At 46.4% G+C, this 12,289-nt stretch overlaps 1 protein-coding gene across 3 annotated transcripts in view; it reads right to left on the bottom strand.

The window, feature by feature from the left end:
* The window catches only part of ralgps1 (Ral GEF with PH domain and SH3 binding motif 1), a 123,778-nt gene that overhangs the window by 77,737 nt on the left and 33,752 nt on the right, over positions 1–12,289 (bottom strand). For all 3 annotated transcript variants that reach the window (XM_048984798.1, XM_048984799.1, XM_048984800.1), the window contains 3 exons: positions 7,152–7,282; positions 5,458–5,562; positions 3,635–3,685 (listed from right to left, as the gene is read on the bottom strand). In XM_048984798.1, coding sequence (XP_048840755.1) covers positions 3,635–3,685; positions 5,458–5,562; positions 7,152–7,208 — 213 coding nt within the window. In that variant the 5' untranslated portion in view covers positions 7,209–7,282. The remainder of the gene's footprint in view (positions 1–3,634; positions 3,686–5,457; positions 5,563–7,151; positions 7,283–12,289) is intronic.

The raw sequence follows: 12,289 nt of genomic DNA, 5'->3' as shown, positions 1-12,289 counted from the left end.
GCATTATTTAATACACATGTGATTGGCTGATTACATATTTGCTTCACAGAGCAGTCGAACAGGTCTAATAAAGCAGCCAGTGAATAAGTACACAGGCGAGTGGCCTGTCATCGTATTATTAGCCAAACAGCCCCCGAGTTTAGAAATATATTTTTGAATTTGCCTCAGGATCTACTGCATTTTACCCCTATTATTTAAAGGTCTACAATGGTTTTACTGAAGAGCTGAAAGGATTTACTGGCAAAGGGAGCCGTTTTACTGGTGCAGAAAGCATTTCGACAAGCCGGAAGGGACAGTGATTGAAGTGGCATATCAGGGCTGGACCTGGTACAGGTTCCAGAAACATTCGCTGAGGTCGAGAGACGCCGAAACATCTGTGGTCAATTACAGATAACGTCTTGGCTAGTGCGGAGGTGCTCCCGAGCGGCCAATCAGATCACTGTACACGGAGCCAGCAATACGGCCAGAGACTCTGTGCACGGGGCCAGCGATACGGCCAATCAGAGACCTCTGTGCACGGGGCCAGCGATACGGCCAATCAGAGACCACTGTGCACGGGGCCAGCGATACGGCCAATCAGAGACCACTGTGCACGGGGCCAGCGATACGGCCAATCAGAGACCTCTGTAGCGACTGAGCCTGGCAAGCCAGCACTGCCATCATAACTGGTGATCTCCAAACTCATGACAAGCAATAACATGCTGACTGCCAGTGTCACCATGGCAACTTCCAAGCCCCTTAAACACACCCTAACCACACGTAGGACAGGGCCCATGCCCGGGGTGTTCCTGGCTCCATGGGGGCCCCTCGGGTGGGGCTCATTCTCCCCACAAAGTCTTGGGCTGGAACCCCCCCAATCTAATACCCCCTTGGGGCGCCTCCCCTTACAACATCCTACACGCAAAAAAAAAAAAATAGGAGTTTAGGACGATCCCTCTCAGCTTGCTGTCCGGCACAGCGCCGTTCACAGACCATGTTCACGTCGAGGCCTGACACTGAACGTTTTCACTTATTACGCAACTCCACCACCATATGAGATGGGCAGCAGAACACACAATGTGCTGGGGATGGGAGCCGGGTGGACAGCCATCTCCTGCTTCATGTAATGCTGCTGAAACACCCAAGGCTGCTGTCACACCCGAGACGACATCCGAGGTACAGGCCGGGGCGTGGGGGGGGCGTGGGGGGCCAAAGGAGGACACCCAGTGCAGACAAAGGGCTGGAAAACCTGAGTGTGCGAACAAATCCAGCTGATTCGGCAGCCCAGCTTCTTACAGTGCTTGTTGTAACTGGAGTCCGTGCTCCAGTTTTTCCATGCAGGTGGAATGCAGTGCACTGTGATAAACTTTGAGTACCGCAGGCCTACAGCCGTTCCGTGCATCGTGAGTCTAAAATTCGCTCATCTGCGGCACTCGCAATAAACCTGCAGCTATAGCTAAAAGCTATAAGCTCATTTTCTGCGACTTTCAAGCTGCCCGATCTTTCCTTTTAAGCCAGACTTAGAGGGAAAAGGCTCTTCTCTCATTTTCAGGTCAAGTTTCACCGCTGCAGATTATTTACCTCGTTGCTTTAGTGACGGCTGTGACCACAAACGCTGCCAACATTAAGAGTTTGGGCAACAATGTGGAGGCCCCCTGGGGGGTGGGGGGGTGAGCTTCACGCAGCAGAGCCGGTAACAGACCAGCTTTGGTGCTTCAAGTGAGGTAGGGAACGGTAACGGCCATTTCGCAAGGAGTGGCAACAGGCCCGATCTCAATGGGGGAACAGTCTGGGGGAAAAAAACAATATATGTATGTTCTGAGGGGGCGGTGCCCGAGCTGTTTGCACGCCAGGCCGTGATGCCAGAGGCAGATGGCTTCTCCCTCAGCTGTGGTCAGGGTGCCAGACTGACATTCACGGGTCAAACATCAGCATAACAAGGCAGGCAGCACACAGCCCCATTTATTACACCAACCTCTAGAGGGCGCCTCTAGCGGGCCACTGAGAGACTGATAGGGTGTCATTATGCCCGTTACTCAGCCACGTGGCTCAGCCAGGGGTCTGCTGGGAGGCACAGAAAGACGACGGCTGTAAGGCTGGGAGAAGCTGATGTTTGTGATCCCTGAGGTGAAGGAACTAACTGAGCTCAGATGATGAGACTGAAACCAGACTAATGCAGCTGAAGGATTTCATGCTATTTGCCCGTCATGTGGAGTATTTTCCACCGCGGCTGCATTGTTTGTAAGCTCGTCTGCTACAGCAACAGAGCAACAATGGGATATTAAGACGCCACAGTGCTGGGAGGTCACCAATCACATCCCCGCTCCGCTGACCGCTCGCAGACGGAAAGGGGATCCGACCTCAGCTGCAGGAAATCCCGTTCCTACGCATGTGAGACCCAGGCCAAGACCCTGGAGGAATTGAACGAGGTCCCCCGGCCCGTGGAGGCGGACCAGGTCCCGATCTTATTCGTGGCACCGCCTGCAACATCTGCGTGGCCACATACGGAGAAGGAAGGAAAACAGAAACTGAGATGTTTGATTTGGAATAGGCTTGTGCGCCACCACCCATACCCCCCACATCCACCATTACCCCCCCGAAACCCTGACAACAAACCCATCCGCAGGGCGCCTGGGTCAGTACCCGGCCGGCTTCCTGGGTCGGGTGATGTAGGTGAGACTGCGCTCATGGGGCTCAGTGGACAGGCTGGCGGTTTGTAAAGCACAGGCAAGGAGTTGCGGAGAACCTTACAGGAGAGCAGCTCCAGTCTACAGGAAGTGGACGTGAGCACAAGCACTCGGGGGATCAAACAGATTCTGAAACGAGCACGTTGGCCGCCTCGCCCCCCAAAGCGAGGCAGCGGCAGCCTAGGCCGTGTCCTGTAGCTTTCCGACAGGAGAAGGTCAGCCCTGGCATCACTATCAAACGAAAATGAGACTAATTACATCAAACAAACAACATTCTGGATCGGGATGGTTCTACGGTCCTGTATGTGGAAAGCAGTGGAATAAAATAAGCCAGAACCACCTCCCCTTCCCCCCCCTAGCAACAGTTTAGCTTTTAGCTCTAACACATCACATTTCTCTGTGATACTGGAATAATTCTGCTTTGCAATCAGGCCCTGTTAGCATTTAAAAGACCCTAAACAATTCAGGCACCATTAATAAACGGCTACCGGATATGTCACCAGGTTCAATAAGACGATGCACACATCGGAAATGGCTTCTATTTGGCACATGAAGGTCTGACACTGATTGTGAGGGCTGGCTGTCCTCCCATCGCATAAAACACCCCCCCCCCTTCCCCTCTCTACTCTGACCATTGCCAGGGCAAGTTCTCCCGCTCAGAAAGATCCGCTGAGAATTTCGACGATTTAAAGCTCAATTTACTTATTTTTTGGGAAAATAAAGAGTGCATTTTTCATCCAGGAAATAGTGACTGCCCAGGGAGGGGGGCAGAGGTGCAGAGGAGGGAGTGACTGTCCCCAGACGGGGGTCACTCTCACTATGGCAAAGACGTTCAGTGCAGCCCCCCCCCCCCATCACCGTCCCCAGGGGAAGATATTAAACACTGAGCCACCAGGGGGAGCCAGAGTTCTCATGCTATATTAGCATCAAACTAATCATGGCTAATCGGCAGAGTTAGATGTTCTTACCTCCGGTTGGATGGCTTTGAACACAGGGGCATCCATCAGCGTAATCTGACTCTGACAAAGCGAGAGAAGAGAGGCAGACAATTAATATGAACTGTGTTATTTTCCTTCACACAGAGATACAAGGCCTAGTTCAAAGACCCAATGAAGATGTGGCTGCTTAGTCAAGTGAGCAATCTGAACCAGCAACCTTCCACTCACAGAGGGCTATAGCCTTCCACTCACAGAGGGCTATAGCCTTCCAGTCACAGACACAGAGGGCTATCCCAATGAGTCTCACACACCCTCCCCAGTTCTCAATCAAAAACAAAAAACACAGTAAGTGTTTCCTTAGATACAGCGAGGGGGGCATTTTTAAGGAATTTCAGCCGCCCCCACCCCCCTGGAAAGCCACATTCCGCCAGGGCCAAAAGCTATTTCTCTTCCCTCCCATCACAGAGAGGACCCAGGCCGAGCCAATTTCCTGAGCACTGGAACAAATCGGAGGGATGTCCCTCTTGTGATGGCCCAGAACCCAGCGGGACCGGAGTCTCACACGCGATAGGTGACCCACTACGACTCTGGCGGGCCGGGAGTCTGAAAAAATCCACTGACATTAAAGTTTTATTCCTCTGGACCATCTTACAGTCTCATTAAAAGGCAGAGAGCAAGTAGGGACACACATCAGGGCATCTGCAGGCTTAGGCCAATTAGATGGAAGACTAAGATTTCTTAATGCTGTTTAAAATTACATTTCACAATAACAAAATTAGCAAAAAACATGCTACGACAGCAGTTATTTTAGGTTGTTCTGATTATTTTTACAGTGGAAGGAAGGGGCATAAGAGGCACCATAATTCAGAGGGGCAACTTTATCATTAGCCAATGACACGAGGGATGAAGGTGGGGGCACACTGGGAGCCAATCAGCTTTCAGCTCGGTTTCGGTGCCCTTGCGGCTGTTGGCCGTTTTGCTTTTCCCATTTGCAGGGAGAGATTCTACAGCTTTCCTGCACCAGTGTGCTCAGTTTGAAGAACTTCTTACACAATAAACCTCAAATTCTTCATCATTAACAGCTTTCGACCATTCTGCAGAACTGGGGTCATCCAACCAGTTTTCGGTGAATTTAAACTTTCCTCTTCTGAAAATCGACAGATCAAGAACCAGAATCACACACCACAGAAACAGCTTCTTCCCTTCAGCAGCTGAACTCATCAATAAGCCCCCTGACCCCCGCTGACACAGTCCCCGCCTCTGCCAACCCCCCACTCACTCTCCACCCATCTTTGTATATCTTTTCCATCTACTGGACGTCATATTTTCATACCTTTATTTTCCAGAATTCAAATACCTCCGTTCCCCTTAATGTCCTTATAATTATACTGCACAGCTTGCATAGTTTAATTCCTTTATTCTATTATTTTATTTTAGGACATTATTTTTCTTATGTTCCTTGTTCTTCTATGTTATCTGTGCCTGTAAGCACCAGTAATCCCAGTAACAATTCCCAGTCCATGCAGATCTAACTGGCCAGCAAAGTGTTTTCTGATGCTGAAGCCTTTACTTACAGGCTAGCTCAGCATTTGCTATTCATTCATAAACGCATAAATTCACCTTATTTTCCATGTTTATGCAAAATTACACAACCCTTAAAAGACAGATCTAAGACATTTCAAAATCAATTAGATAAATTGTTATACTTAAGGTTCCGTAGGTTCCCTGTAACAATAAAAAATATAAATAAGTCGGTCACGCTGATTTTGAACAATTAATCACGCACTGAGAAGCATCCGGCGGAATTCCAGGCTATGGGATGTAGGATGGACTGAGGGCGGGTCTCTACTCACGGCAAATTCCTCCGGTGTCACCTTCAGCACGTCAAACACGACAGCATCATAACTCTTGGCAGAGTCCACGCCCCGCCCGTCCAGGGACTCCGAGCTGCTGCTGCCCTGGAAGGAGGTGGGGACAGGCAGGCAAATGGACCAATCAGAATTGCAGGCAGATGTCACCTGACGCATAGCTAAAATGCACAGCTACAACCAACCGAACTGTCTGATATCCGACATGCTTTTCATATTGTTTTAATGAAAAATAATTGCTTGGTCCACTGCTTAAAGGAAGCCTCTGAAAATGAAATAACGCAAAAATATCCCGTATAAAACCAGTGAGAATATTTCCTAAGAGCAACCACCTACCAGGTCATAAGCGGACATTCTTTTTGTCTCAGTCTAGATAAGAGTTCAGAATCCCCTGGTGACCTGAAAGTCCAACATATTTAGTCATCTTCCCAGAAGAATTTTGATCATGTCATCAAAACTATGACAGCGTATTAAATAAAAACTGATATTTCTCTGCCACCAGCTGTAAATGCATTTAGCTGCTGCTCCAGTGAATGGAGGCTTGTCCACCTTTGTAACCTGATGAGAAGCCCGACCCTGGGGGGACCCGTCCGAGCCTGGGGGGACCCGCCCGACCCTGTATGTATGTCTGCCTTGATTTAAATCCTTTTCATTTGACTTATTTTTCCACTTTGCCTGCTCAAGACACACACCACGGAGGCCATCGTACCCAAACAGCGGTGGAATAGACTACGACTCCAACTCCCATGACTAACATCATACTAAACTAAATCAGTAGCCGACGACCATGAAGCAACGCAAATCAAATGTGATCCTTTAGGAATTCATTTCCTCACTCCCTTAGGAATTCACATACCTTATTCTGTTCTACACACAAACAGTAGGGGTGTAACTCACGGTTCGGTACAAACCTCCGTTTTTTTGGTTCATGGTTCATTGCAATTTCAGAGCAGAGCATCGGGGGAAAGTGGAATGTTTTGAAATTATTTATCAATAAACTACAAACTAAGACAATTAAGGACAGCCGACATGTCTGAGAAACAAAAGAGATGCTTATTTACACATTGTAAAATTAAATATGAAAAAGAATCTGAAATACAACAATCCTAATGAACTAAATCCCATGTGCTACAAAGTACATTCGCACATCTGTGGCGATAAACACCCCAATAGCCGTAGTTATTTTTCAGCCCAGTCTGAATTTCCTGACAGAAACGTCTTAAATAGCAGGGGGAGACCACCTTGCTGAGGGTGTATCTGCCTTTCTATGGTCATACACACTTTCGGATGATGTCTTCTCAAAAGAGCGAGCATGTTGGATGCCTTTCCAGCAACATATCTGGCTTTGGTATAACAGAGCTGACAGACAGCCTTGCCCTGATCAGCTACTCTCTCTCTATAGTGCTGGTGCGTTTTATTGGGAAACCAAAATGTTGGCAAACCGCCAACAATGACTGACTCTTACCAGCATTATCCATAACCAACTCACAGCCACAATTAGCCTAATATTTTCCGTGTTGAACACATGTGAGAATTTAGGTTCTGCCCGTGTCAGTAAATGATTAATTTGTTTCGTTGTGTGTACCAAAGGGTACATGATGAACACAAGGACTGTTAGAGCCATAACAAACCGCCAAGCTGACGAAGTCACATGGCAGGGAGTCAGCGGCGAGACTCACCTCTGGAGTGGGGGAAGTGATGGCAACACCAGCCGTGAGCCCATTTCTCTTGTACATGCTCCCGGCCAGGCGGGGGGGGCAGGCTGGCCAGCGGCCTCAGCTGCAGCACATGCATGACCTCTCATCCATGCCTGCAGGAAGGATGCATGCACACAGACAGACAGACAGACAGACGGAGACACAGACAGACATACAGAGACACAGACAGACATACAGAGACACAGACAGACATACAGAGACACAGACAGAGAGACAGACAGACAAACAAACGGAGAGAGATAAGTTATTGTTAGAAGCATCCATTCATCCATCCATCCATCCATCCATCCACTTTTCTTGTATGGGGGTGGGGGGGCAGCCCCTCCCAGAGAGCAATGGCCTTATTAGGAATGTTTAAACAGATTAAAAATAACCCTTTTGGGCCAGAGAACGATGACTTATTAAAAAAAACATTGTATATAAAAAACAGATTTGTTTTACGGAAAATCCATTCAGACAGAGTGGGGTGACGTCATTCAAAAAAAAAACGTCTCGACCCCAACTGATCGTGACTGGCAGCGAACAAAAGCCACACGGTCGAGAGGAGCCACGGACCAGCGGGTCACCATATGTCCACTTTTTACCATGGAACATGAATCGTAACAGCATCACCAATGTCACCAAAGAAAGGAAAAGTCTGTGTGTGTGTCCGTGTATGCGTGTGTATGCATGTGTATGCGTGTGTGTATGCGTGTGTGTGTGTGTGTGTGTACACGTGTGTCAATGCGAAGCGTGGGGCTGAAGCACAAAGCCAGGCCTGTGGTGAGAATAAACCCGCAGCCAGGAGGGCGTCCAGAAATATATTTGTTGTTTATGATAGTGAGACAAAACACAACAGCACCACATAACGACACGAATCGTTCTAAACAAAGAACTTTTGCACATCGGCTAGGGAGAGCACTGTTTAAAGTTTCAATAAATACCATCAAAAAGACAACAGTGATGACACCAAACACAGACAGGTTACACACGCACACACACACACACACACACACTATAACCCCCTGGTATACCACTCTGGTCGGGTTGGGTTTGAAATCACTCACTATAACAGCAACAACACACTATATGAGGCACCTGCAGCTCCCTAGTGCTGTTTACATTCTTTCCTGCAAATGCCACTGAAAAAAAACATAGTGTATGATGCATACTAGATTTACACCATAATGCAACGTGATGGGGATCTTGTCACCTGACTACTCATACCACCAAGATGGAGCATCCATCACCGTAACATAGGCGTGGGCGGTATGACGATATGCGATCGCGAAGACGATCTATGTGTTGACGACCTGCCAAAGCAGAGAGATCGTGGAATCGTCTACATAGATTACATTCTATCTATTGCGGCTCTATGCTCTTACTAATTTTTTTTTCCTCAGCCAAAACGCACTATTCGCTAGTCCGCTTAAAGCCCGCCTTATAGAAACGGCGCTCAACCAACCAAAGTGAACTACGTCAGTGACGTGCAGTTCTCACTCCACCACTCTCATTGATTCTGAGTGTAGCGGGAAGCGATGGCTGAAAGTGAGGATGTAATGGATGAGCTGGTCCCTAAAAAAGCTCTACATCGGTGATATGGAAGTGGTTTGGCTTTTATCCAAACGACAAGGAACAAACAGTCGTTATTTGCAAAGTCTGCAGAGAAAAGGTTCGCGCGTTTTGTTCTTGTTGATATTTTGTTCTGCAGTAACTTTAAGTATTTATTTAGCTTTACATAAGTTTGTTGGCAAAATTGATTTGTTCTTTAGGACTATATTTTTACAAAGGAAAATATTTGGTTGTACTGTGCAGTAACTTGCAAAATAGTAAAAAAAAAATCAATATCATTCAAATCAGTATAAATACTGCGATAAAATCGAAATCGTGATTTAACTGTAAAAAAATCAGGATGTGTCATTTTTGCCATATCGCCCATCCCTACCGTAACTGCTTAATCCCAACTGGAGTCACGGGGACGGAGCCCATCTCCGGGAACACTGGGCATAGGCAGGTCAACACGCCACAAGGCGCACACTCACACAATTACGGGGCCAGTCAACCTAACCTGCACACTTTTGGACTGTGGGAGGAAACCGGAGTCCCCGGCGGAAACCCACATAAACACAGGGAGAGCGTGCTAACTCCACACAGAAAGTACCTACGGCCGACCCGGTGCCCGAACCCAGGACCTTCTTATTGGGGCAGCAGCACTACTCACCGTGCTACCGTGCCGCCCCAAGAGGGAGCAAGAGGGAAAATTTGTATATAAAAGTAAGCACATTTTAGGGTATTTTTAGAATATGTATGATAATGCAGATCTCTGCAGGGACTGAAGCTGACATTAATCAAACATTATCATACATCTATCAAACGACATCCACATTTTCACCTTCATTCTGTCTATTTGGTGGCTGTATTTTGCTATCAGCATATCAGTCTTGAACATCTTGGAATGCCTGAAAGCACGCTCTTGTTTCACTGACTAATTCCCCTTAATAGCTGAATCTTTAGATTTTCCTGTATAGGGAACAGTGACTCAGTGAATCATTTCCGAGCCTTAGTGTACTGCAGCGCAAGAACACCACCCACAGGTCATATGGGGAACTGCATGCTAAAAACACAAGTCACAGCAACAATGACACACAAGCGGAAAAGCAGCACTTAAACACGTATTACAGTTAACATTTAAAACGCAACCCCAGTAGGATTGTTTATTTTACCAGTTAACAGAACTGGTGCTGCAAGATGGGCATCCACTAAATATTAGTGCTGAATTTATGCATCATGATGAATCGATTAATAAGGCAGTGATTCAACTGCAATCAATCCATAACTTTAGAATCGATTTTTGGAGGTAATTTCAGGTTGCACACTTCACACTCAAGTGTTGCAAGTAAACGCACAAAGCACTAGTGCACGGCCTGCACATTTTCAGAATGTAGGATGACAGCGGAAGGTTCATTAATCATGTAGAAAGTGCTTGATCTTTGCGGGTACGATAATGATTACTGCTCTACAACGCCTTTGGTAAATACCACTCTTTTGTAGTGCAAAAAAGTTGTTCTTTTTGCTAGGTACAGTAGCAATGGTCAAGACAATGAAGTTGTTAGCTAGCTAACCAAGTAAAACGTAATGTTTACCTTAAGAAAAAAATATACTGATTAACATATGGTTATCAGATGATTCTATTAACTAAGAATCAAGATATTGGCATTAGTCTGATGTGTCAGTTCTGATCAAAATTATCGGCTGATAGTTACACTTAATCAGTATCAAAGTTAGCTGCAACACAGCACACAAGCCAAGTGCTAAAGTATCGGAGATGTTCACACTGAAAGATCAGCCACTGTCCGTAATGGAGGATGAGGGTCTCGTCACCACAGTCACCACTCGCAAACTACAAGGCCATTTGTAATCATTATCCGATCTGGGTTACAGATCAATCTTTAGTTTTCCATAGAATTAATAAAACAAACAGTGTAACGTCATTCTGCTAATCTGCACCCCCAACCGGCGACTTCCTCCACTGACATCTGCCCCCCCAGGCTGCCCTTCCTTTTTGTGTTATTTTTTCCCTGTACAGTTCAATATTTGGTTGTTTTCTAATTTACACTGGCTTGTTCTCCTCCTTAAATATTACTAATATAAATGAGAGATGACCATCTTCTCCCGTCGCTCCCTGGTCCAGTTCTGACTCTCACATGCCCATTGCAGGCGCTTTCGCCGTTAGACAGGCTCAGCATGGGCCCTCTGACCGATCTGCAGCCTCGCAGCCCCAAACACAGCCAGCTGTGATGCGCTCTGTGCTCCGACAGCCTCCTATCGCGGCCGGCATTAACGTTTTCAGCGATTTGTGCTACAGTAGCTCTCCTGGGGGATCGGACCAGACGGACTAGCCTTTGCTCTCCACACACATAAGTGAGCCTTGGGCACCCATGACCCCATCGCCGGTTCACCGTTTGACCACTGTTGGTAGGTACTGACCCCTGCATACCAGGAACACCCCATAAGACCCGCCGCTTTGGAGATGCTCTGACCCAGTCGTCCAGCTATCACAGTTTGGCCCTTGTCACTCACATCCTTATACTTGCACATTTTTCTTGCTTCCAATACATCAACTTCAAGAACTGACTGTTCACTTGTATAATACATATCAGCCCCCTTGACAGGTGACATTGTAATGAGATAATCAATGTTATTCACTTCACTTCAGGTTTTAATGTTATGGCTGATCCGTGTCAGTTCCCATGGTGATATTTGTGATTTATTCAGTGAGATTAAAATAAAGTGTGAATGTAAGTAACAGGAAATTTGCCTAAGTTAACAAACAATGAGACGCCTCAGACTTCGTCAGGTGGGGCTCAAAATCAACGCCAACTGCTGCAGGCACCATTAAGATGCTAGTGACTTCAGTATAGAGATACTGATTAAAACTAACACACTAATATGAGGCATCAGTTAAATCTACATTAGTTCAACGAAAATATTTTGACAAGCAGTTTCATTTGGTTTATCCATGTGTTAACTGCAAAAGAGAAATGGGGTATTGAAGCGTTAATGTTTAAAAGATCACTCTGCAGCACAAACACACGATCACATTCTGTACACAGGTCAATACTGCCCCTCTTGGAAAGACACTGTCACAATACCTGGCCCAGTTATCAGTACTGACTGGCATTGTAGCTATAGGTCACCTCAAACAAAAACAAGAAGGTTCTGAAAACAAATAGTGCACACACTAGCAGAACTCATCCTCAGAGAAAGAAATTTTATAATAATAATAATAATAAATATAATATACAAGTATTTCTTCTGCTATTTGAAAACCATCACGCAAACATTCCAGTCAACACGGAAGGACCCTGCAATACTTAGCATAACCAGAAGAGGGAGACACAGGTTAGCAACATAACGCTGAACATGTTAATCATCTTCCCTTGATATGACAAACTAGACCTTTTTCTTTGTCAAGACCATCCATTTCAAAGCAACATTCAAACTCCGTTTATGACCCTGTTCCTGAAGATAAAGTAGCTTTGAATGGAGGATGGGGATGGACCCAAAGGTGACCGTCTCCATCGTTATCTTGGATGAGGAACCAGTCAAAAAAACGGTTT

Source organism: Brienomyrus brachyistius, chromosome 2, assembly GCF_023856365.1.
Source record: "Brienomyrus brachyistius isolate T26 chromosome 2, BBRACH_0.4, whole genome shotgun sequence".
Lineage (NCBI taxonomy): Eukaryota > Metazoa > Chordata > Actinopteri > Osteoglossiformes > Mormyridae > Brienomyrus > Brienomyrus brachyistius.
Note: the sequence above shows the minus strand (reverse complement) of the source record. Positions and strands in the feature narration are given on the sequence as shown.